The sequence below is a fragment of the Lipotes vexillifer genome, unplaced genomic scaffold, assembly GCF_000442215.2.
Source record: "Lipotes vexillifer unplaced genomic scaffold, Lipotes_vexillifer_v1.1 scaffold394, whole genome shotgun sequence".
Taxonomy (NCBI): domain Eukaryota; kingdom Metazoa; phylum Chordata; class Mammalia; order Artiodactyla; family Lipotidae; genus Lipotes; species Lipotes vexillifer.
This window is the reverse complement of record NW_006791731.1, coordinates 1,019,631-1,043,988: the sequence shown is the minus strand read 5'-3', so window position 1 is coordinate 1,043,988 and position 24,358 is coordinate 1,019,631. Positions and strand designations below refer to the sequence as shown.

General features: G+C 57.0%; 3 protein-coding genes across 3 annotated transcripts in view; all 3 read right to left on the bottom strand.

Moving 5' to 3' along the window:
* Positions 1 to 8,194, bottom strand: LOC103085827 (GDP-L-fucose synthase). The gene is made up of 11 exons (XM_007464565.1): positions 8,133 to 8,194; positions 3,404 to 3,560; positions 2,982 to 3,096; positions 1,872 to 2,000; positions 1,725 to 1,798; positions 1,392 to 1,525; positions 1,208 to 1,272; positions 787 to 853; positions 550 to 629; positions 239 to 338; positions 1 to 56 (listed from the first exon to the last, which is right to left on the bottom strand). The coding sequence occupies exons 2-11, from the start codon at positions 3,547 to 3,549 to the stop codon at positions 1 to 3; spliced, it is 966 nt and encodes a 321-aa protein (XP_007464627.1). The 5' UTR covers positions 3,550 to 3,560; positions 8,133 to 8,194.
* Positions 4,614 to 7,085, bottom strand: LOC103078026 (GDP-L-fucose synthase-like). The gene is made up of 3 exons (XM_007464614.1): positions 6,940 to 7,085; positions 6,518 to 6,632; positions 4,614 to 4,649 (listed from the first exon to the last, which is right to left on the bottom strand). The coding sequence occupies exons 1-3, from the start codon at positions 7,083 to 7,085 to the stop codon at positions 4,614 to 4,616; spliced, it is 297 nt and encodes a 98-aa protein (XP_007464676.1).
* LOC103077754 (zinc finger protein 184-like) overlaps positions 7,190 to 24,358 on the bottom strand; it is a 23,941-nt gene continuing 6,772 nt past the window's right edge. Inside the window, exons 2-9 of the mRNA XM_007464613.1 lie at positions 23,878 to 23,946; positions 23,412 to 23,502; positions 22,820 to 22,933; positions 20,937 to 21,039; positions 20,111 to 20,293; positions 17,726 to 17,965; positions 8,133 to 8,185; positions 7,190 to 7,227 (exon numbers count right to left, since the gene is read on the bottom strand). Of these exons, the coding sequence (XP_007464675.1) occupies positions 7,190 to 7,227; positions 8,133 to 8,185; positions 17,726 to 17,965; positions 20,111 to 20,293; positions 20,937 to 21,039; positions 22,820 to 22,933; positions 23,412 to 23,502; positions 23,878 to 23,946 (891 nt within the window). The remainder of the gene's footprint in view (positions 7,228 to 8,132; positions 8,186 to 17,725; positions 17,966 to 20,110; positions 20,294 to 20,936; positions 21,040 to 22,819; positions 22,934 to 23,411; positions 23,503 to 23,877; positions 23,947 to 24,358) is intronic.

Genomic DNA, 24,358 nt, shown 5'->3' with positions numbered 1-24,358 from the left:
TCACTTCCGGGCCTGCTCGTAGTTGTCAGTGAACCAGGCACAGGTCTCCTGCACGGCTGCAGAGGCGGGCGGGTGAGGCCCAGGGACGTAGGGCAGTCACCCCGTGTCCTGCCTCCCTGCCTCCGCGGTGAGGGCGTGGAGGCCAAAGCTGCAGGGCGTCCACCCCCAACTGGCAGTAGGGAAGCTGAGGCCTGGGGAGGGGCCGGGCAGTCCTGAGGGATGGGGTGGGAGGGCTCACCCTGCTTGAAGGGCGTGAACCGGAAGTCGGGCAGGTAGGCCCGCAGCTTGCCATTACTGGCCGTCTTCTTAAACTGCCCGTCCGACTTGGTTGTATCAAACTAGGCACCTGGTCAAGGGCACAGCAGAAGGGGCAGCCCACCCCCCCACCAGCCTGCCCTTGAACCTTGTCTAGCCTTCCCAGGGGGAGCCTCCAGGAGAAAGCAACAGACACCCTCACCCCCGGCTGCCAGGGTGAGTGCCATGGGTGCGTCACACCCACGACCCCCCTGCAGGGAGGCCCACGGTCTCCTGCCTAAAACCAAAGGATACGGTGACCTCCCCATGGAAGTCCATGGCCTCCACCACGGCCTCAGCCACCTCCTGGATGGACACCTCATCCTCCTCGCCCACTGTGGGGACCGAGGGGCCAATGGCCAGGTCAGGCCTCCTCTGCCTGGACCCGCTGCCGCCCAGCCCCACGGACTTCCCGCTGCCCTGCTCAGTGGCTCTCAGGACAGACGGGTGTCCTGCCCCACTGCAATGGGGGTGGGGCTTCAGGGCACCCACCTGACAGGATGATGGGCTCCACTTCATCGTACTCCCGCAGGACCCAGATAAAGAGCCGGGCCAGGTCCTGGAGGTCAGACAGCCAGGGTCAAAGGCCACAAATTATGGCCAAACGGGCCCAGGTCACCTCTCCCAAGTGCTCCTGCTTGGCGGGGTGCAGCCCAGGCTTGGCTGGGGCCCGCGTTACCCCCCTTTGGGCAGCTCAGCCCCAAGTCCTTTCTCCTGATGAGCTCAGAGCTGTACCCAGCAACGTCCCTGGGGACAGGAACGTACACGGACCCAGCGAGGACCACTGACTGCTCCCCTGGGGGCTCAGCCTGGACACCCGGCCCTTCCTAGGCTTCCTCATGCCTCCCCACAGCCAGCACGGCAGCTCCAGGAGACGTTCTGGGGAACAGCTGTGCCCCCCTGCGGCACCAACCAGTGAGTAGATGAACTGCCTCCGAGGCCTCCCTGTGCCCCACACTGTCAAGGCTGAGCCGCGACCTGCAGGTTGGGGAGGGCAGGTGTCGGAGGGGGTGTGCCGGCGCCGCCCCTCCTCCCCGCTGGGCCCCAGGGGCCCCATCAGGCAGGCAGCCAGCTGGGCAGTGGGTGGCGTCACTCACTCTTGGCTAGGTGCACCTTGTGGATGAGGCCTGGCAGCACGTGGCCGTCCTCGATGCTGAAGTTGTCGTGGGGCCCAAAGACGTTGGTGGGGATGACAGCGGTGAAGGTGCAGCCGTGCTGCTGGAAGTAGGCCCTGCGGGGGCACAGCATCCGCTCTGGCCCTCATCCTTGGGTCACGGGTGAGCCCCGCCCCGGCCGAGGCTAGCGAGGAGGGGAGCCGAGATCTGGGAGCCCTGCCAGGGCGCCCCACTGGGCCCACCCCCCACCAGGGCATCTGGGGCCCCCTTCCCCGTTCTTGGCTGGCTTCAGCCTGGCATGCGCGGGAAGAGGACCTGTTCTGCACGTCGATCATCCTCTTGGCATAAGAGTAGCCAAAATTGCTGCTGTGCGGGGGTCCGTTGTGAATCTGGGGGAGCAGAGGAGCCGCTGCTTCTCAGCCCTGCCCCCAGGCCAGGGCCCGCCCCAGCCCCGCCCCTCACCATGGTCTCATCGATAGGGTAGCTGGTCTTGTCGGGGAAGATGCAGGTAGACAGGCAGGAGACCACCTTTCGCGCCCCCAACTCGAAGGCCGAGTGCAGCACGTTGTCGTTGATGTGTATGTTTTTCCGCTGAGGGGGCAGGGGCAGGGGCAGGGCGGGTTCAGGCCCCGGGCAGGATCCCAGCCCTTACCTGCCCCTCCAGGGACAGAAGTGCGGACACACCCTGGCAGGCAGCACCTGAGCCAGCTGTTCTACCAGCACCCAGGACCCACTGTCCAGAAACCAGCCTGTTAGTCCCACCCCCAGGGCTGTAGGAGGGTCCAGGCCTGCCTACCCTGAGGCCGGGGGAGGGCCCTGAGGAGAGGGCCACACCCCTAAGCTCAGGGCCGTGCCTGCCCACAGGGGCTGCTGAGGGCTAGGCAGGTGAGGTGCGAGCCAGGAGCTCACCCAGCTCTACTGCTCAGTAGCAGTGAAGCCTTGGCTGGCCACACCCCTCCTCCGGACCCTTCTGGGGGCTTCAGCTGGCCAGGGCATTTGGGTGGTCTGGGGAGAGGTGGTGGCCAGGCAGCCTGCTGCGAAGGCCGTCACTGAGATGAGGAGGGCCCTGTGGCGACAAGGGCCCCCAGGGAAAATCTGGTCTGAGCTTCTGCCATCCCAGGCCCGATGCAGGGCCAAACCAGGCCAAGGCCAATTTTAGAGAGGACGGGGCCAGCCCTCAGAGGCCCAGCCAGGCAGGGGCAGGGCTGTGGGCGAGCCCAGCTCACACACCTCTGCACCGCTGAGCGCACTGTGGGCCTGGCTCAGTGCAGCTGGACCTCCTGGGACCAGGAGGGTCTGAAGGCCCAGGGGGCAGGAACCAGCCGGGGGTCACAAGGCAAACACTGGCTTGTCTCAGCTCCTCCAACCCCCAGGTTAGCTCTGAGGCTTTTCCTATTGGGCCAAATGCCCCCAGGCCCACCTGCGTGCCCCTCTACCTACAAATCAAGTGTGGGTCACTGGGGGCCCCTCAGGGACTTCCTGGGGCCGGAACAGGAGCTTGGGAAGTTGGCCAGGAAGTTCCCAGAATCCGGGGTCCTGGCTCCCAGTGCTCACTGGGGCCCCCTCACTTACCCAGAAGTCCAAATTGTATTTGATATTCCGGAACAGGCCCCCCACCATTGCAGCAAGATGGATGACATGTGTGGGCCGGACTTTTTCAAACAGCGCTCGGGTCTGTGCAGCATCCCTGAGGGGGAGCCGGGCCATCAGGGGCTGTTTGGAGGCCCAAGGGAACTAGCACCCTGGCTCAAAGCACTGGGGGCAGGAGCCAGGCAGGGCCGAAGGTGGGAGGGTCAGGCCCTGGTTGGTATGAGGGTGTGGGCTTACAGGAAGAGATGGGAGGAAGTTTGCCCAGGAGCAAAACTGCACACACCCAGGCCAGGCCAGCCACCTGGCAGGGACACTGAGGCTACCAGGCCCAGAAACAGGCCTGGCCCAGAGCTCTCAGTCTGGAGAGGGCATGGTGGGGCTGCCCCAGGGATGAGCCCACTCACGTAAGATCAGCATCCTTGGAAGAAACAAACACCCAGTCCTCTCCGGGCAGCCTGGCCCCGTCTGCTACCACCTTCCGGATGGCTCTGCCCACCAGCCCAGAGCCCCCAGTCACTAGGATCCGCATGGACCCCTGGGGCTCACCCATGTTGGCTGCACCTGCAGGGCCAAATGGTGTGAGGCTGAGGCCATCCCGCTCCCACGCAACAGAACCCCACTCCCCCGAGATGCCCCAGCCTAGGGTCACTGCCCTTAGCACTGGGCCCCCCCTGTGATTTCCAAGGGCTGGCCTGTGGCAACAGGCACAGTATAAGGTCAGCAGGGCAGGGAGACTGCCCACTGGGGACCAGACAGACCCATCTAGCCTGAGTCATCCCCTCCTCTCAGCCCTGCTCCCCAGGAAGCCCTCTGTCTAGAGTTGCACAGGGGCCCTAGGGCTACCACCCAGCTGGGAGAGCCAGGCTCTGCCCTGCAGGCCCAGCCCTGACCCCCACTGGGCCAAGAAAGGGAACATTCGGCTCCCCTCTGTCTGACATGAGGGGAGGCAGCCAACCTTGGGGCTGGGGGCTCCTGGCCCAGGTCGTTCGGGCTGCTCCCAGCCAAAGTCCATTTGTTACGGACGGGGAAGGGGCGGCGCCTGTGTATGCAGCCCGGTGCCCACCAGCGGCCAGCTGGTCCCAGCTAGCTTTCGAGAGCCTGGCTCCTTCTGGGCAGGTTGCGCTTCTGGCTAAGAAATGGACAGGCCTCGGGGCGCCACCACCTCTGAGGACCCTTCCTGGGGGCTGGAAATCTGCTCGGGCCGCTACAGGACGGCTCTGACCCCGCTGCAGGGCCCCACGGGCAGCCCGGACCGGAGGGGACGCTACCCAGAAATTCCGCTGCTCTCGAGAGCTCGCGCAGCGCGGCAGCAGGCCTTGGGGTAGACCCCACAACGGCCGGGCCCCTCCACGTCCCCCAGGCGCTTCCCACCTCCCCGGGTCCCCTTCCTGGCCCCCCCCTCCGAACCCACCGCATCTTGCAGCTGGGCCCCCTCCCACGCTTCCAGGCCCCTCCTACACCCCCAGTTCCTGGCACCTCTCAGGCCCCTCTGGCTGTCACGGGGCACCCAAGGCCCAGGCCCCGGCTCGCCACACCACGCCCCCCACCCCCAGAGTCCCCTCGTGCCCCGCGCTGTCTCACCTGCGCCTTACCTGACCTGCCCGGAAAGCGGCTTCAGGCGCCGGCTGAGAGTCCTGCCACGCGTTGGGGCTAGGTGGAGAGAGCGGGACCAGGTCGGGCCCTCCCGCGGAACTCTGGGAAATGGAGTCCTGGCGGGGCGCCCCGAGCGTTGCTGGGAAATGGAGTCCTGCACTGCGCAGCAGCCTGGGAAATGTAGTTCTTTCCGGCTCCGCCTCCCCTGGGCGGACCCCGACCCGCCCTTAACCCAGCCTGGCGCTGGGCACGAGCCCCTGCTGGGGAGCGTGGGGGCGTGGGAGAGGAGGCGGTGCGTCTCCGAAAGCCCGCAAGCTGTGGACCGAGGAGAGGCGGCAGAACCAAACACCATTCTAAAAATGGAGAAGCTGCAACTCCTCAGTGCTTTCCTAGGGCAAACACTGCATTTGTGAGAAACAACTGCAACTCTGTTACTATATTCGGGACACTGAGGGGGCAATATATAAAATATACTTTAATAAATACATTAAAAAGACAAACACGTTTCAGGAGATTATTAAAAGCAGGAGACCACTTAGCGACCACTGCTGTAGTTCAGGTAATGAGGACTCAAAAGAAGTTTACTGACTTAAGCAACATCGAGGTGGTAGAATTAACGGGACTCATGCTTCACTAGCTACGCAAGTTATGGGGAGGAAGTTAGGAATGATGCCTGGTGTGATGGTTGGTGTTAGGTGTCAACTTGGCCAGGCTGTAGCACCCAGTGATTCAATCAAACACAAATCTAGGTGTTGCCAGTGAAGAGATTTTGTAGACGGTAACATCTTCAGTCAGGTGACTTTAAGAAAACGAGACTTTCAGGGGAGGAAGTTAGGAATGATGCCTGGTGTGATGGTTGGTGTTAGGTGTCAACTTGGCCAGGCTGTAGCACCCAGTGATTCAATCAAACACAAATCTAGGTGTTGCCAGTGAAGAGATTTTGTAGACGGTAACATCTTCAGTCAGGTGACTTTAAGAAAACGAGACTTTCAGGCTTGCCCTTACCTGCCCCTCCAGGGACAGAAGTGCGGACACACCCTGGCAGGCAGCACCTGAGCCAGCTGTTCTACCAGCACCCAGGACCCACTGTCCAGAAACCAGCCTGTTAGTCCCACCCCCAGGGCTGTAGGAGGGTCCAGGCCTGCCTACCCTGAGGCCGGGGGAGGGCCCTGAGGAGAGGGCCACACCCCTAAGCTCAGGGCCGTGCCTGCCCACAGGGGCTGCTGAGGGCTAGGCAGGTGAGGTGCGAGCCAGGAGCTCACCCAGCTCTACTGCTCAGTAGCAGTGAAGCCTTGGCTGGCCACACCCCTCCTCCGGACCCTTCTGGGGGCTTCAGCTGGCCAGGGCATTTGGGTGGTCTGGGGAGAGGTGGTGGCCAGGCAGCCTGCTGCGAAGGCCGTCACTGAGATGAGGAGGGCCCTGTGGCGACAAGGGCCCCCAGGGAAAATCTGGTCTGAGCTTCTGCCATCCCAGGCCCGATGCAGGGCCAAACCAGGCCAAGGCCAATTTTAGAGAGGACGGGGCCAGCCCTCAGAGGCCCAGCCAGGCAGGGGCAGGGCTGTGGGCGAGCCCAGCTCACACACCTCTGCACCGCTGAGCGCACTGTGGGCCTGGCTCAGTGCAGCTGGACCTCCTGGGACCAGGAGGGTCTGAAGGCCCAGGGGGCAGGAACCAGCCGGGGGTCACAAGGCAAACACTGGCTTGTCTCAGCTCCTCCAACCCCCAGGTTAGCTCTGAGGCTTTTCCTATTGGGCCAAATGCCCCCAGGCCCACCTGCGTGCCCCTCTACCTACAAATCAAGTGTGGGTCACTGGGGGCCCCTCAGGGACTTCCTGGGGCCGGAACAGGAGCTTGGGAAGTTGGCCAGGAAGTTCCCAGAATCCGGGGTCCTGGCTCCCAGTGCTCACTGGGGCCCCCTCACTTACCCAGAAGTCCAAATTGTATTTGATATTCCGGAACAGGCCCCCCACCATTGCAGCAAGATGGATGACATGTGTGGGCCGGACTTTTTCAAACAGCGCTCGGGTCTGTGCAGCATCCCTGAGGGGGAGCCGGGCCATCAGGGGCTGTTTGGAGGCCCAAGGGAACTAGCACCCTGGCTCAAAGCACTGGGGGCAGGAGCCAGGCAGGGCCGAAGGTGGGAGGGTCAGGCCCTGGTTGGTATGAGGGTGTGGGCTTACAGGAAGAGATGGGAGGAAGTTTGCCCAGGAGCAAAACTGCACACACCCAGGCCAGGCCAGCCACCTGGCAGGGACACTGAGGCTACCAGGCCCAGAAACAGGCCTGGCCCAGAGCTCTCAGTCTGGAGAGGGCATGGTGGGGCTGCCCCAGGGATGAGCCCACTCACGTAAGATCAGCATCCTTGGAAGAAACAAACACCCAGTCCTCTCCGGGCAGCCTGGCCCCGTCTGCTACCACCTTCCGGATGGCTCTGCCCACCAGCCCAGAGCCCCCAGTCACTAGGATCCGCATGGACCCCTGGGGCTCACCCATGTTGGCTGCACCTGCAGGGCCAAATGGTGTGAGGCTGAGGCCATCCCGCTCCCACGCAACAGAACCCCACTCCCCCGAGATGCCCCAGCCTAGGGTCACTGCCCTTAGCACTGGGCCCCCCCTGTGATTTCCAAGGGCTGGCCTGTGGCAACAGGCACAGTATAAGGTCAGCAGGGCAGGGAGACTGCCCACTGGGGACCAGACAGACCCATCTAGCCTGAGTCATCCCCTCCTCTCAGCCCTGCTCCCCAGGAAGCCCTCTGTCTAGAGTTGCACAGGGGCCCTAGGGCTACCACCCAGCTGGGAGAGCCAGGCTCTGCCCTGCAGGCCCAGCCCTGACCCCCACTGGGCCAAGAAAGGGAACATTCGGCTCCCCTCTGTCTGACATGAGGGGAGGCAGCCAACCTTGGGGCTGGGGGCTCCTGGCCCAGGTCGTTCGGGCTGCTCCCAGCCAAAGTCCATTTGTTACGGACGGGGAAGGGGCGGCGCCTGTGTATGCAGCCCGGTGCCCACCAGCGGCCAGCTGGTCCCAGCTAGCTTTCGAGAGCCTGGCTCCTTCTGGGCAGGTTGCGCTTCTGGCTAAGAAATGGACAGGCCTCGGGGCGCCACCACCTCTGAGGACCCTTCCTGGGGGCTGGAAATCTGCTCGGGCCGCTACAGGACGGCTCTGACCCCGCTGCAGGGCCCCACGGGCAGCCCGGACCGGAGGGGACGCTACCCAGAAATTCCGCTGCTCTCGAGAGCTCGCGCAGCGCGGCAGCAGGCCTTGGGGTAGACCCCACAACGGCCGGGCCCCTCCACGTCCCCCAGGCGCTTCCCACCTCCCCGGGTCCCCTTCCTGGCCCCCCCCTCCGAACCCACCGCATCTTGCAGCTGGGCCCCCTCCCACGCTTCCAGGCCCCTCCTACACCCCCAGTTCCTGGCACCTCTCAGGCCCCTCTGGCTGTCACGGGGCACCCAAGGCCCAGGCCCCGGCTCGCCACACCACGCCCCCCACCCCCAGAGTCCCCTCGTGCCCCGCGCTGTCTCACCTGCGCCTTACCTGACCTGCCCGGAAAGCGGCTTCAGGCGCCGGCTGAGAGTCCTGCCACGCGTTGGGGCTAGGTGGAGAGAGCGGGACCAGGTCGGGCCCTCCCGCGGAACTCTGGGAAATGGAGTCCTGGCGGGGCGCCCCGAGCGTTGCTGGGAAATGGAGTCCTGCACTGCGCAGCAGCCTGGGAAATGTAGTTCTTTCCGGCTCCGCCTCCCCTGGGCGGACCCCGACCCGCCCTTAACCCAGCCTGGCGCTGGGCACGAGCCCCTGCTGGGGAGCGTGGGGGCGTGGGAGAGGAGGCGGTGCGTCTCCGAAAGCCCGCAAGCTGTGGACCGAGGAGAGGCGGCAGAACCAAACACCATTCTAAAAATGGAGAAGCTGCAACTCCTCAGTGCTTTCCTAGGGCAAACACTGCATTTGTGAGAAACAACTGCAACTCTGTTACTATATTCGGGACACTGAGGGGGCAATATATAAAATATACTTTAATAAATACATTAAAAAGACAAACACGTTTCAGGAGATTATTAAAAGCAGGAGACCACTTAGCGACCACTGCTGTAGTTCAGGTAATGAGGACTCAAAAGAAGTTTACTGACTTAAGCAACATCGAGGTGGTAGAATTAACGGGACTCATGCTTCACTAGCTACGCAAGTTATGGGGAGGAAGTTAGGAATGATGCCTGGTGTGATGGTTGGTGTTAGGTGTCAACTTGGCCAGGCTGTAGCACCCAGTGATTCAATCAAACACAAATCTAGGTGTTGCCAGTGAAGAGATTTTGTAGACGGTAACATCTTCAGTCAGGTGACTTTAAGAAAACGAGACTTTCAGGCTTCCCTGGTGGCGCAGTGGTTGAGAATCTTCCTGCTAATGCAGGCGACACGGGTTCGAGCCCTGGTCTGGGAGGATCCCACATGCCGCGGAGCAGCTAGGCCCGTGAGCCACAACTACTGAGCCTGCGAGTCTGGAGCCTGTGCTCCGCAACAAGAGAGGCCACGACAGTGAGAGGCCCGCGCACCGCGATGAAGAGTGGCCCCAGCTTGCCACAACTAGAGAAAGCCCTTGCACAGAAACGAAGACCCAACACAGCAAAAATAAATAAATTAATTAATAAACTCCTACCCCTAATATCTTCAAACAAACAAACAAACTAAAAAAAAAAAAAAACGAGACTTTCTCCATAATGAGGGTGTCATCCATTTATTCAGCTGAAAAGCCTTAAGGGCAAAACTGAGGTTTCACTGAAGGAGAGGAAATTCTACCTCAAGACTGACTGGAGCATCAGCTCCTGCCTGTGAGTACTAGCCTGCCAGCCTGTCCTACAGACTTCTGACTTGCTAGCCCCACAATCACGTAAATCAATTCCTTGAGATAAATCTATATCTATATCTATATATCTATATCTATATGCCTGGGTTTCTAACTAGGTCACTGTAAGTACCGTGAGTGGAGTTTTCACCAAGGGAGGTAAAGAGCTGGAATAAAAACAATTGTAAACTGAATGCAGCAGCAGAGTAAAAGGATTATACACCATGACTAAGTGGTATTTATTTCTGCAATGCAAGGGATGGTTCAATATTCAAATAAAAAAATCAACGTAATGGGCTTCCCTGGTGGCACAGTGGTTCAGAGTCTGCCGGCCGATGCAGGGGACATGGGTTCGTGCCCCGGTCCAGGAAGATCCCACATGCTGCGGAGCGGCTAGGCCCGTGAGCCATGGCCGCTGGGCCTGCGCGTCCGGAGCCTGTGCTCTGCAACAGGAGAGACCACAACAGTGAGAGGCCCGCGTACCGCAAAAAAAAAAAAAAATCAACGTAATATACCACATTAAAAGGACAAAGAGGGCTTCCCTGGTGGTGCAGTGGTGAAGAATCCGCCTGCTACTTCAGGGGACACAGGTTCGAGCCCTGGTCCAGGAAGATCCTACATGTCGCAAAAATCAACGTAATATACCACATTAAAAGGACAAAGAGGGCTTCCCTGGTGGTGCAGTGGTGAAGAATCCGCCTGCTACTTCAGGGGACACAGGTTCGAGCCCTGGTCCAGGAAGATCCTACATGTCGCAGAGCAACTAATCCCGTGCGCCACAACTACTGAGCCTGCACTCTAGAGCCCGTGAGCCACAACTACTGAGCCCGCGTGCCACAACTACTGAAGCCCGTGCACCTAGAGCCCGTGCTCTGCAACAGGAGAAGCCACCGCAATGAGAAGCCCGCGCACCGCAACGAAGAGTAGTCCCCGCTCGCCGCAACCAGAGAAAAGCCCGTGTGCAGCAACAAAGGCCCAACGCAGCCAAATAAATCAATGTGTAAAAAATAAAATAAAATAAAATAAAATGAAGGGGAAAGAGGAGGAAGCATTCTTTAGTGTCTACCAAGTGTTAAGGAAATCATTCAGAGTAAAAGAGGAAACAGTATATATTGGAGACGGTTTCAGATAGCATAGAGTTCAAGTTACTGAACATAAAACAACACTGGAGGATTCCTGCTCATATTCCCAGAAATGCTACCATAATTCAAGCAAAGCTCTGGTGATCCAGGTGCCAAAGAAGTTCTTTTAAAATTCTATCTGCTATCAAAACAAATTTAGAAAGTGCACACGTGTTATTTACTTGTATGTTTCTTTAACAGTATGGTAGAGGTTATTGAATGATTATGACATAATATGAAACCTGTTTAATAATGGGATTGGCTGCTTTGGTTAAAGAGGAAGCATACCGTGAATGGAGGATCAAGGATTCACCTATCTAGGACACTGTGGATGGAAGCATGCATCATGCAGGAGGTTGGATATCATGACCTCTAAAGTCCACCTAGAGACCCTGTGATCATCTGTGTTGAACAGAGGTCACCCCAGACCCAGAGGAGTCATAGCTCTAATCTCATAAATGCCATCTCCATGACATCTCTGGGTATCACTTTCTGAGCAGAAAACATACCCGTCTCAAAGGAAATAAGGAAAGGTATGATAAAATAGAAGGAAAATCATAATGTATCTAGGATCAAGATGAAAAGAAAAAAAGTCTAAAAATTTCCAACAATGTTCAAAAGAAAAAGTCTAATAGCTAAGTGTTCAGGACCAGTGATTCCATCTTCCTGAGTCTTGGATTCCTTATGGTAAAATGAGAGGGGAAAGAGACTGACAGAGCACCTCAAAATTCTCCATTAGCTGAGGCAGTGACTCAGTGACTTCAGAAAGAGGCTAGTGGTACATTGGGTGCCTAACTGAAACGAGTAGATATCTATTCTTGGTTGTCACATTTTCTATTTGGGAACCACATGCCAGAATCTCAGTCTGACTCCATCTGCCTCAACTTTAAACTCCAACTTGGTAAACCTAGATGGTCCTCTTTCTAAGGTCTAACCATCTTTTTAATGAGACCAAGATACAGGGCTTATTTGTGGGTGGTGGGTGTTAGCCTTTACTCAAAGTGTCAAGTCCAGAAATGCAGCCAACTTAAAGACAAGATTATATCCACTACCTAACCAGAGACAATGAAGAAGAATGTGGATAACTATTATTTATATTTCTAAATCTGAGTAATAGGCCTGTGTTTGAAGAACACGAATATATTATAAGAATGCAACACTGTTAATTCTGTCCAAGGACCTTCATCAGCCATCTAACATGCTGTTGTTTGTCACCTCTACCTTGAGGGATTATGAGATTTTATCTAAAATGCTTTATAACTTTCCCCAAACTCTTGTCAAATCACATGCTTACATATAAAATACAATCATTCCATAAGACTATCAATGTTATGTGTCTTTCAAATATGTTTTAATAAAGGTATTCAAAGCTGGCTTAAATAATGTGACCTAAAACCTCCCATAATTTATGTCTAAGAGTTTTTTGGACCAAGGGAAAACAAGTACTGTAGGATTTCCCACACTCCCTTCAAGGATTTGAAGGACTTTAGTCTACTTGGCAAATAAAGAAAATACATTTAAGATGTAATGCTCTTGCCAGAGAAAGGGTTTTGACCTTCTAGCCAAACACATTCCAAGCTAATGGCCAACTCAAATGAAAACCAGCTTTTATTCTACAATTTGCAGAATATTTGTAACTACCATTTCCGTCTTCCCCACTCTGCGGACTCACTAATCCATTGCCCTGAAGGAGGGATTATACACAGGCCAGTGGGCAGTGGTTTCTATGTGTGAACAATGAAGAATCAGATCCTCTTTGCTCCTCCTTTTATTTTATTTTTTTTTTAACTCACCTAGCCCAGAAGTCTCCCCTGTGCTAAAGAAGCCCAAGCCTAAACATGATAGGAATGAACACCAGGCTCACAAAATTCATCATGCAAATGTAAGATGTGTGTAATGTGTTCAGGGGATGGGGGGTTATACGTATATGAATGAATGAATGAATGAATGAGAACGGTTACTGCAGAGAGCGGCACACTGGCATTTACCATCACCATCAAAGTGCTTTCTCTTATAAACTTTTAGCACACAAATGTTGACCCACATGGGATAGCACTACCAGAGATTACCAATACTTTTGATGTCATTACTTGAAAGAAAAGACCACTATTTCCCTTATTTCCTAGAAACATTGAAGCCTATAAATCTAGTGAAGATGAAGGGAGGAGATGTGGATGGAGGGCGGTAGAGGAAAGTCCCTACCCAGTGAGTAAAAAACTAAAGACGAGGGGGCTTCCCTGGTGGCGCAGTGGTTGAGAGTCCGCCTGCCGATGCAGGGGACGCGGGTTCGCGCCCCGGTCCGGGAAGATCCCACGTGCCGCGGAGCGGCTGGGCCCGTGAGCCATGGCCGCTGAGCCTGCGCGTCCGGAGCCTGTGCTCCGCAGCGGGAGAGGCCACAACAGTGAGAGGCCCGCATACGGCAAAAAAAGACGAAACCTACACGCACAGAAAGAAAGAAAGAAAAAACCCAAAACTCTTTTATTTAGACATCATGGAGATATATTTGAAATAAAATTGCCAAAAATCAGCCTCTTTTCACCTGACATACAAGTCGTCACAGACAAACAAGTGAATAATTACCTTTAAGGCCAAATTTAATGCACCCTTTTTTCCTTCTCTCAGCCCCACCTTTACGTGCACCCTCCTAGGAAGGAATTAGATTTTACCATGCCTCCTCTTCCTCTCGCCATACCGTGGAAGCAGAACTTGAGAAAGGGCTGTCCTATTGTCCCCCCCTCCTCCACAGCCCTTCCGCTCCTATGTCCCATTTCCTCCCCCCCTTTTTCTTTTTCTTTTGTGGTACGCGGGCCTCTCACTGTTGTGGCCTCACCCGTCGCGGAGCACAGGCTCCGGACGCGCAGGCTCAGCGGCCATGGCTCACGGGCCCAGCCGCTCCGCGGCACGTGGGATCCTCCCGGACCGGGGCACGAACCCGTGTCCTCTGCATCGGCAGGCGGACTCTCAACCACTGAGCCACCAGGGAAGCCCTCCCCACCTTTTTTTAGTGGAAGCTTGTAGCTGATGCTGCCAGCACACTATGCCAGGCCCCCTGCCTCTCTCGGATTTCGGCCTCCTCGCTGCAGCAGACAGCTCTGCAGAGCTCTGACTGCCAGCATCCTCTGGGGCACAGGTGCACCTCAATCCTTCTCCAGAGCTCTGTGCTGCCAGCCCACGCTGTGTGACAGGTACCACCCCGGGGGTGGGAACAGAGGACAAGTGTCCCATCTCCCTCGCTCTGATGGACAATCCCAGACGCCTCCTGCAGCCTCTCAGCAGTCACGGTCCTGGAGCTGTCGTGCTCCGCACACTTGCAGTGGCAGCTCTATACTGACTTTGCTCTCCTGTCTCCCTGCTCCCTCTCGCCTGCTTCCAAAATTGCTGTCTTCCAAATACCCCGTCTCTATACCCCAAACTCTCAGGCTCTGTGCTCAGGGGGACCCAAACTGCGGTGACTGGTACTGGACGGGGGGACTGCAACCAGGCCCCGCTGCTCAGAGGCCCACAAGCCTCTAGTGCAGGGCTGGGGTGAGAAAGCTGGCGCAGCATCAGGAGGCAGGGCCTTTGCGGCGGTAGTTGGAGACAGGGCAGCAGGAGGGGAGCGCAGGGTTACGTGGTCGTTCTTGCCGTCTAGCCATGTGGGGCAGTGGTCTTCGGGAGGCCCGTGGGGTCGCCTGTCCTTTGTAAATGTCCTGGACGGCACTGAGGAGAAGGACAGGCTCAGGGCAGCCACCCCCAGGGGAGGCCAAGAGCCAGAGGCCCCCGTAGCTGTTCTAGAGCCTCAGCTCCCCACTGTGGCTGTGCTGACTGTGGGGCACACGCTTAGCCATAAGGCCAAACGCCAAGGCTTCTGAAGACACAGGCTGGCCCATCGCCTTGGTGGAGATTAAGGCCCGGAGAGGGGAGGAGCAGGGCCCTGGGGCGCGGGGTGGGGATGCTTGGCGATGGGTAATGATCTCGGTGTGCCAGACAGTGAGCAGCTGGCCAGGCTGCTGCTTGACTTGTAGAACCAGGAAAGGCCAAGAGATGGGGAGGGGGAGGCTAAGATGAGCCGCCATGCTGGAGAACCCAATCCCTCACCCAGATCTGGGCAGTTCTCAGAGCCGGGTCAGGGGACACAGGTTCGAGCCCTGGTCCAGGAAGATCCTACATGTCGCAGAGCAACTAATCCCGTGCGCCACAACTACTGAGCCTGCACTCTAGAGCCCGTGAGCCACAACTACTGAGCCCGCGTGCCACAACTACTGAAGCCCGTGCACCTAGAGCCCGTGCTCTGCAACAGGAGAAGCCACCGCAATGAGAAGCCCGCGCACCGCAACGAAGAGTAGTCCCCGCTCGCCGCAACCAGAGAAAAGCCCGTGTGCAGCAACAAAGGCCCAACGCAGCCAAAAAATTTTAAAATAAATAATAATAAAAAAATAAAATAAGACGCCTGTAATTGTTTTTAAAAAAGACAAAGAAAAAAATACATGATCATCTCAGCTTATGCAGATAAAGCATTTGGCAAAATCTAACACCCTTTCATGATAAGAACACACTCAACAAACTAGGAATAGAAGAGAACTTCCCCAACTTAATAAAGGGCATTTATGAAAAACCCACAGCTAACATCATACTCTATGAATGAAAGACTGAAAGCTTTCCCCCTAAGGTAAGAAATTAGACAAGAATATCCATTTTTGCCACTCCTGTTAAACACCGTACTGGAATTTCTAGCCAGAGTAACTGGGCAAGAAAAAGAAAAGGCGTCCAAATTGGAAAGAAGTAAATCTATCACTATTCACAGATGACATGAGATATATACACACCTTTTCCTTCAGTGATGGACTGGAGGGGAGGGTCTGATTGCCTTAGCTTCCTCCCGGGTTGACCAGTGGCCACGGGAGGGGGTGCACCCACACTGAGACCACCACTGTGACTTCCTACAACAGATCCTAGGAAGTGCTGCAAACCAAAGGTGAGGTGCTCTTACAAAAAGAAAGAAGGAGGGGATGGATGTGGGATGGGCTGAAACAAGAGATGTTCATTACAATCCACCCCTTGAAAACCTGATATCCACATAAGCACATTTTCTCAAAAAGCAATTTCAAAACTCCTCTCAAGCCATTCCAACATAATGCAATTATTACATAGCTCTGAAACTACTCCCTCCCCCACCCCAAAGGAAGATAATCCAGTGTCTGGTTCATTAATTGCATCCTGTTTCACGTAGCATTTCGGAGCCATGTCGTCTCCTTTATTTATGGCAAGATTCCATCATATTTTTTGCATCTTATGAACTTAATTTGAATTTAACTATTGCGATCACACACTAGTAGGAAAGAGGTAAAGGGAAGAGAAAGGAAATAAGCTTTAAAATATGACTGTAGGACTTCCCTGGTGGTCCAGTGGTTAAGACTCAAAGTTTCCACTGCAGGGGGCACCAGGAACTAAGATCCTGCAGGCCCCACACGCGGCCAAAATAAATAAATTAAATAATTAATTAAACAAAATATGACTACGACACATTAAGGAAATAAATACGGAAAGAGTTACAGTCTTTGTTAATTACAGTCTGGGGCAAACTGATTTTTTTCCTCTGTTGGTGACTTACTTCTTTTTCCTGGATGTTTGTATAGTATTTTATCTTTGTGGTTCAGTAATTTCATTAGAATTTGTGTTCTCTATTTTTTTCTTAGTGCACAATCAGGTCTTTCAGTGTTGAAATCAGATATTCCTTGAGTTCAGGAAAGTTTTCTTCTGTTACAGTGTTGAATGAATCTACATAGTTTGAGTGAAACACTGTGGGCAACACCCAAATCCCCCCGTTTCATTGTCAGTTTACTGGGTTCCTACAGCACCAATATGAGTCAAAATAAAACTTCCTGTTATGTCTTACTTAATTTTATTTATTTATTTATTTATTTATTTATTTAGGCCACACTGCATGGCATGTGGGATCTTGGTTCCCCAACCAGGGATTGGAGATTCCCCTGCAGTGGAAGCACGGAGTCTTAACCACTGGACCGCCAGGGAAGCCCCATATTTTGCTTTATTTTATATCTATATATTTGTATATTTCCTCAAATGATCATGTATTGCTTCTGTAATTAAGTTATTGAATATGTCTGTAGGAAAATGGCTGGAGTTTCATTAGACATGGTGACGCTCAGCCTGTAAGTGATGGTATGATGTATCCGGGAATGACAAGAATTCAGTGGGTGGTCACAGGACACAAAGGCACAGCCTCCCCCCTGGTCCCTGATGCTTGGGCAGCATTTGCTAACTAACTTTCTTATGGATCTTCTGTGTTTCATGACCAGTGGCTTCTTTTATATCTGTTGTCTCATATTTCCACCATGTTTTAATAGTTTTTAATGTTATTATTGTATAGAAAACATTCATACTATGCAAACCTATTCTGTATAGAACTGGCTGGAAAAAAAGAACAGTTCAAACGACACGCACACTCAGTGTTTCATATGGCCTGACACAAGCAAAGAGTGAGCGCACAGGAGAGTGAAGCTGAGTGAGTAAATCACAGTGCCAACAGCGCAAGGGCTGAGCTGCCCCAGGTGGAACAATCGCATCCTCCTGCAACAAATCAGCATCCGAAAATAACAAGCAAGAACCAAATGATGACTAGAGTTATGTGACCTACCATGCCCTTTGCCAGGTGCTCAGGGCTGCTGTGTGATGAAAGATTGATTATCCAAAAGCTCTGTAGCCCATCTGGATTTCAAAGGTGTTTAGAACCCACCTATGATGCAAATAGAGACAAAGACCTACGTTTTAAGTTTCAAAAATAAAATCTGGATGCACTTGAAAATAGTGACTTTCAAACCATCAATTCGTCCAAGAAGTGCCACAGCCAAGCGGAATCCAGCAGGCTATCGGGTGGTGCCCGCCGGGGCAGGCAGGCCTGGGCCACCCCCCTGTCGTGAGAAGGACCCGAAATGCACAAGTTGATCGCGGGTGGAGAAAACAATCCGGTCCCTCGTGCTGGTCTCCCTCTGGCACTGCCCCACGTGCCTGGGGACATCCTTCTGGGGCGCTCCTTGGAGTAGCAGCGAGTCCCAAGCTCTCCCCTCCAGCGGCTGCTTCCAGAACTTAGCTTACAGAGGTCCACACTGCCTCGCTGCACAGGTGTGATTTCTGGTGGTTCCGAAAGCTGGACTTCCAGATGAGGCTCTCCCCGCACCTCGCGCACCGGAACGGCCTCCCTCGGGTGTGGATCCGCTGGTGCTGGGCGAGGAGGGTGCTGTAACTGAAGGGCTTCCCGCACCACTGGCACCCGAAGGGCTTCTCGCCGCTGTGGACGCGCGGCCGCACTGTCCGCAGGTGTGTGGCTTCTGGCCGCGTGCGCGCTGCGGTGCTGCGCCAGGTGTGAGCGCTGGCTGAACGCACGGCCACACTCCCGCACGCGTGCGGCTTCTCGGCGCTGTGCGTGGCCCGGTGTCTCACAGGCGCGACAGGTACCGGAAACTCTTGGCGCCACGTTTTGCACATGTGGGCTCGCTGCCGTTTCGTGTTTCTCTCACGGGCCCCGGGGCGCGGGCTGCGGAGAAGTTCGGGTCCCCACTTACTGCCTTTCTGGGCGCCTTCTGCTTTGGAGATGGTCCAGTAGGTTCTGCGTAGTTGTCTCTCCTGGAAAAGGAAGTTCTCAAGGCTCCCTAGCCTGCCCTCGTGCCCGGCGGCTTCTCTGCAGACCGGTGATGGACGCCCCGCCCCCTGAGAACCTTCCAGATGCTTCTGGAGGCTCTGAGGCTTGAGTCATTTTCACCCTCGCCATCACCTGCTTACGCAAAGACCCCCGTCTGGAATCTGAAACGAAGAGAAACGGCCTACCTGTTACTCTGTTTGAGAAGGTCCACCTGGGGCTCCCTCCGTGCCCAGGAGCACGGGCTCCACGTGCCAGCCCTCTCCGCGGGGTGACTCACAGGTGACCCCAGGTTCACTGGCTGTGCTCATGTACTCACCTCCTCCACAGACCTTCCGCTCCTATGTCCCATTTCCTCCCCACCTTTTTCTTTTTCTTTTGTGGTACGCGGGCCTCTCACTGTTGTGGCCTCACCCGTCGCGGAGCACAGGCTCCGGACGCGCAGGCTCAGCGGCCATGGCTCACGGGCCCAGCCGCTCCGCGGCACGTGGGATCCTCCCGGACCGGGGCACGAACCCGTGTCCTCTGCATCGGCAGGCGGACTCTCAACCACTGAGCCACCAGGGAAGCCCTCCCCACCTTTTTTTAGTGGAAGCTTGTAGCTGATGCTGCCAGCACACTATGCCAGGCCCCCTGCCTCTCTCGGATTTCGGCCTCCTCGCTGCAGCAGACAGCTCTGCAGAGCTCTGACTGCCAGCATCCTCTGGGGCACAGGTGCACCTCAATCCTTCTCCAGAGCTCTGTGCTGCCAGCCCACGCTGTGTGACAGGTACCACCCCGGGGGTGGGAACAGAGGACAAGTGTCCCATCTCCCTCGCTCTGATGGACAATCCCAGACGCCTCCTACAGCCTCTCAGCAGTCACGGTCCTGGAGCTGTCGTGCTCCGCACACTTGCAGTGGCAGCTCTATACTGACTTTGCTCTCCTGTCTCCCTGCTCCCTCTCGCCTGCTTCCAAAATTGCTGTCTTCCAAATACCCCGTCTCTATACCCCAAACTCTCAGGCTCTGTGCTCAGGGGGACCCAAACTGCGGTGACTGGTACTGGACGGGGGGACTGCAACCAGGCCCCGCTGCTCAGAGGCCCACAAGCCTCTAGTGCAGGGCTGGGGTGAGAAAGCTGGCGCAGCATCAGGAGGCAGGGCCTTTGCGGCGGTAGTTGGAGACAGGGCAGCAGGAGGGGAGCGCAGGGTTACGTGGTCGTTCTTGCCGTCTAGCCATGTGGGGCAGTGGTCTTCGGGAGGCCCGTGGGGTCGCCTGTCCTTTGTAAATGTCCTGGACGGCACTGAGGAGAAGGACAGGCTCAGGGCAGCCACCCCCAGGGGAGGCCAAGAGCCAGAGGCCCCCGTAGCTGTTCTAGAGCCTCAGCTCCCCACTGTGGCTGTGCTGACTGTGGGGCACACGCTTAGCCATAAGGCCAAACGCCAAGGCTTCTGAAGACACAGGCTCGCCCATCGCCTTGGTGGAGATTAAGGCCCGGAGAGGGGAGGAGCAGGGCCCTGGGGCGCGGGGTGGGGATGCTTGGCGATGGGTAATGATCTCGGTGTGCCAGACAGTGAGCAGCTGGCCAGGCTGCTGCTTGACTTGTAGAACCAGGAAAGGCCAAGAGATGGGGAGGGGGAGGCTAAGATGAGCCGCCATGCTGGAGAACCCAATCCCTCACCCAGATCTGGGCAGTTCTCAGAGCCGGGGCCCGGCAGCGGGGAGAACCCTCTCATCAGTCTCCTGACCTGAGGGGTAAGAGCCATTACGTTGGGAAGGGCCAAGTGGAAGCCCCAGAAACTGCCCCCAGCCCCGGCCAAGGTCCTCAACCAGCAGCTGTGCTGTGCACACACGGCCACCTCAGAGCAGAGGGATGCAGGGACGGTGGCTCCACCACAGCCCCATTCGGTCCACCTGTGTGGCCCATGAACCACCCGATGGCTCACGCCTGCTGCTGGGAACCACTGAGAGCTTGCCCAAGTGTAGGCTTGGCTTCAGCTGCTGGGCCAGACGCGGCGCCTGTGATGGGCAGAGCAGCAGCCCCTTGCACTCGGGAAGGGACGCTCAATTTGGCAAAAGTGTTCATCCACAGCGGGCCGGTGGTCACTGTGTTGATGACCTCATGCCAACTGGATGCAGTGAACGCACTGAAGCGTTACGTGCTCCAGATACCCTAGAAAGATGCCTGCACGGCAGAGGGTGGGGCAGAACCTACAAAGGGCCGGGGTCACGTCGAGTCTATGGCGAGAGGCCCAGGTGACCTCGCCCTCCTCCCTCCGGGAGACACGCCACACGGGGGAGACTGCTCCCACCTGTTGCTGAGTGACCCAGAGGCTGCCAGTGTCGAGCAGGGCCTGGAAAAAAGCCAGGGCTCTGCCTCGGGTCCCGGCTGTGAGGGGACAGGAGCCACGGGACCCTGCGTGGAGTCCCTGGCCAGCTGTGCCACGCAGAGCCCTTAGATTCTGGGCAAGGACACACTTGCCATTTCAAAAGTGGTGTGTGATGTGCCGCTGGGCTCTGCAGAGACTGGACAAGGGACAGAAAATGACCATGTGGTCAGAGCGGCCACCAGCAGACAGGTTACAGGCAGATGCATCTAAAGAGGCCTGGCAGGTCCAGAAGACACAATTAGTCATCAGAGTGAGGGCCCAGGTCCTCACGTCACTCATCTCTTTGACACCAGCAGCTGTCTCAGCTTGTCCCCGGGGCCTCCCTGGGACCCCAACAACCAGGTGGTCCAGGGCCCACTACCTGCCTGGGTGGGCTCCAAACCTGGCCAGGGATGGGGCAATCTCCCGGGGGCAGAGCTCAGGGCAGGGTGCCTGCTCGCCACTCCAAGGTGAGGATGCAGGTGAATCCCAGGGCAAGGTCACACCTGGGGAGAGGCGTGTGATGGACGGTGTACAGATCAATTGTGGGGAAGGCACTCAGGGACCAAGGGACAGAACGGCCTGTCCTGTGCATATCAGCTAGCCTCTGTCCTTGGTCACCAGAGCTTGAACAGGTGAGCCCATGGGAAGAGGAACCCCAGTGCAGGGAGGGGACGTACATAGCTCCCTCTTGTGGAAGCCCCTCTAGCTGCTGTCCCCACTGAACGGGTGACCTGTCAGCAAAGGCTGAATCCTCAGTGTGAAACCTGCAGGAGACTGACCAGCGCTTGTGGGCAACTTAATCACACAGGACCTTCCATCCTGGAGGAGACAGTGGCTGGTCCCGACCAACACTGATACCTACTCCAGACACAGGTCTGCCTGAAGCACCTTTGCCAGCACCCTGCTTCTAGGGCCCACCCCGGGTTTCTGAACGTCAGAGCCACAGGTCACAGCTTTAGATCAAGGGATCCATTTTGTGGCAAAGGAGATAAAACAGGAGGTACAGGCCCTCCAAAAACACTGGTCCCCCCATATACGCATCACTAGAGGCAGCAGCCTGATGCAACCTGGCAAGGTTCTGCTGAGGAACCAGCTGTGGCCCTCCCTGGGGTGCACAGGCACTCAACCAACGGCAGGTGTACAAGGAGCCAGGGCCATCCGCCCTGGGACACACATGCAGCATTTTTGCTTCCGCTTACTAGAACCTTTGGCTCTGCGACAGAGACTGCGTGGCCTGCAAAACCTGAAACACTTTCTGTCCTAGCCCCAGACCTCCAAGGAGGGGAGGAGGGCTAGTGACCGGGTTCAATCCCCAGTGGCCAATGATTTGATCAATCACACACATGCAGTGGAGCCTCCATAACAACCCTACGCAAAGGGGTTCGGAGAGCTTCTGGGTTGGTGACCACATGGAGGTGCTGGGGAGTAAGCACGCCTAGAGAGGGTGTGGGAGCTCTGCACCCCTTCCCCAGACCTTGCCCTGTGCCTCTCTTCCACTGGGCTGTTCCTGAGTTGTGTCCTTTATAATAAACCGGTAACTCACCAGTAACTGTTAAGTACAGTGTTTCCTTGAGTTCTGAGCTGTTCTGGCGTATTACTCAAGCCCAAGGGTGGGGTCGTGGGAGCCTCCAATCTACAGCTGGTCGATCAGAAGCACAGGTGCCAGCCTGGCCTTGTGATTGGCACCTGAAGTGGGGGCGGTCTCGTGGGACTGAGCCCTTCACGGGCAGGGTCTGCGCTAACTCCGGGTGGTCAGTGTCAGAACTAAATTGTAGGACACCCAGTTGATGTGCAGAGAGGTGGAGACTGGTTGGTGTGATGAACCCCCCTACATTTGGTGTTGGAAGCGTTGCTGTGAGAAATAGAGAACAGAAGTTTCTGTTTAACAGCAGGTGGACAGACGTGTCCCGATGGTGTGAAGGTCACCAGCGGGCCAATACCACACATGGCCAGCAGCCGTTCTTGGAGGCTGGATGTCTGACCCAACCAACGTTAAATATTCTGGCTCTCACCCCTGTGCCAACGGCATCATTTGGAGCCTGAGACCCACAGCGCAGAGAACCAACCCCACCCCCAACTTTCAGGACTTGAGCCAAGAGCCTCCCCGCAACTTTGGCCGGTTGGGTTGGGTTTTCGGTTCCTTGCAGTTGAGGGTTCTGACTGATAGCTCGTCCCACGGGGACGACGGTGTGACTGTCCTTCTGTCTGACCGTTCAGGATGCCGGCTGTGTGTACTAAGCATATGTATTGAACAGCCTGAGGCCCGCGGCACCCGTCATTCACCTGTGCTGGGGTCTCCCGCCGTCTCTCCCTCCTGGGCCCCCAGCAGGTCCGAGCCCCAGGGCTCCTTTCCTTGCTCCAGCTGGGAGATCAGAGCTGGTTTGGATCCTGGAACTCCTGCCAGAGAGGAAATGGGTGAACTGAAGCGCTACGGCACCCTTGGCTTCCCGCCCCAGGGGTAGCCTGGGACTGCGGTTTAGCTGGACCCAGGATGCAGGCTTGGAAACAGGGGGTCTCGCCAGGGGGCTGAGCGGGACAGCAAGCAGGGCAGGGATGTGGGCGCAGCCGAGGTCCACAGCTGTGGGTGAAGTGGACACTCTAGTCACCCAGCAGCAAAGTGCTGGGAAAGGCCCTGCCCCGGGGATGGGTCCAGAAACCCCACCTGTCCCCTGGGTCTGGGAGCAGAATGTCCTGGCTCTGGTCCTGGAGTCACAGCCAGCCTGGCCCCTCTGGGATCCCACCTGATCGCTGAGTGTGGGCTGGGGGTGGGGAAGAGGGAAGGCTTGGGGCTGAGACACCTCACCCAGGGAGGCCAGGTTCCTCTAAGTCTCCAGCATCACGTCTCTATACAGGGCCCTCTGCCCCGGGTCCAGACGTGCCCCTTCTTCCTGCGTGAAGTGCACAGCCATGTCCCCAAAGGTCAGCAGGCCCTGAAACAACACTGGTGCTGCCCGTGGGGTCACCACCTCAGGACGGGGTGGGGGAATTCAAGGTGGGGGAGGCAGAAGGCTCACTAGCAGGCGTGTGGGACCCCTGGATCCCGTCCCAGGTACCCTGCCTGCCAGGGGACCCCTAATGACAACCCTCAACCCAACCTGTCCAGCTGGCCCTATTTCTCTCCACCCTGCATCCCCCAACCTGCTCCCTACCGTCTTCCTTGGTGAGTGTCCCTCCCCAGCCTCAGGGAGACCCCGGGAGGAAAAGGGGAGGGGCAAGGGACGCCCCAGTGAGTTCCCTCGTCCTGGAGAGGACCTGGGACTCAGGTTCCCAGGTGCGGCGGGCTCCGCGGAAAGATCTTCCGGGTCGCAAGGAGCCCAGGTCCGGGGGGCAGGCGCGCTCACCTGGGGCCCGGCGGCCGGGGAGCTGCCCGCCAAGCCGGCTCCCGGTCCCTCCGAGGCGAGGGCAGAGGGCTGCGGAGAGGAGAGCCGGCAGGGGAGGGCGTTGGGCCCGGGGGGTCCGGACCCAGCCCCGGCCCTTCAGCGGCGTCAGCTACGAGGCTGGCCGGGACAGGTGCCTCCTGGGGACGCCGACGCTCTGCGTTGACGTGAGGACCCGGGCGCGCGGGTCAATCCATAATAAAGCAGGGGAGCTGGGTGGGCGCCGCGCGGGCAAGCGGGATAAGCCCACCCACCACCACTCCGCCCGGCCTGCCTGGGGCGACGCTACAGCTCTCGGGCTCCGCGGCTCAGCGGGGTCGGAGCGGCGCCGCGCCGGACTCACCGCCGAAGCCCAAACCCCGAATCGGGCCGCCCCAGCCAGCGCACGGTGAGCGGGGCGGCACCCGCCCGGCTCCTCCCCCTCTTTGTCTCTGCAGGCCCGCCC

Coding starts and splice junctions, on each gene's coding strand:
- LOC103085827 (XM_007464565.1), bottom strand. CDS start 3,549: ATGGGTGAGCCCCAGGGGTCCATGCGGATCCTAGTGACTGGGGGCTCT. Junction 1,799..1,871: donor ACCCTATCGATGAGACCATG/GTGAGGGGCGGG, acceptor CTGCTCCCCCAG/ATTCACAACGGACCCCCGCA. Junction 1,273..1,391: donor CAAGGTGCACCTAGCCAAGA/GTGAGTGACGCC, acceptor CCCAACCTGCAG/GTCGCGGCTCAGCCTTGACA.
- LOC103078026 (XM_007464614.1), bottom strand. CDS start 7,085: ATGGGTGAGCCCCAGGGGTCCATGCGGATCCTAGTGACTGGGGGCTCT. Junction 6,633..6,939: donor TCCAAGGATGCTGATCTTAC/GTGAGTGGGCTC, acceptor GCTCCCCCTCAG/GGATGCTGCACAGACCCGAG. Junction 4,650..6,517: donor AATACAATTTGGACTTCTGG/GTAAGTGAGGGG, acceptor CTCTCCACCTAG/CCCCAACGCGTGGCAGGACT.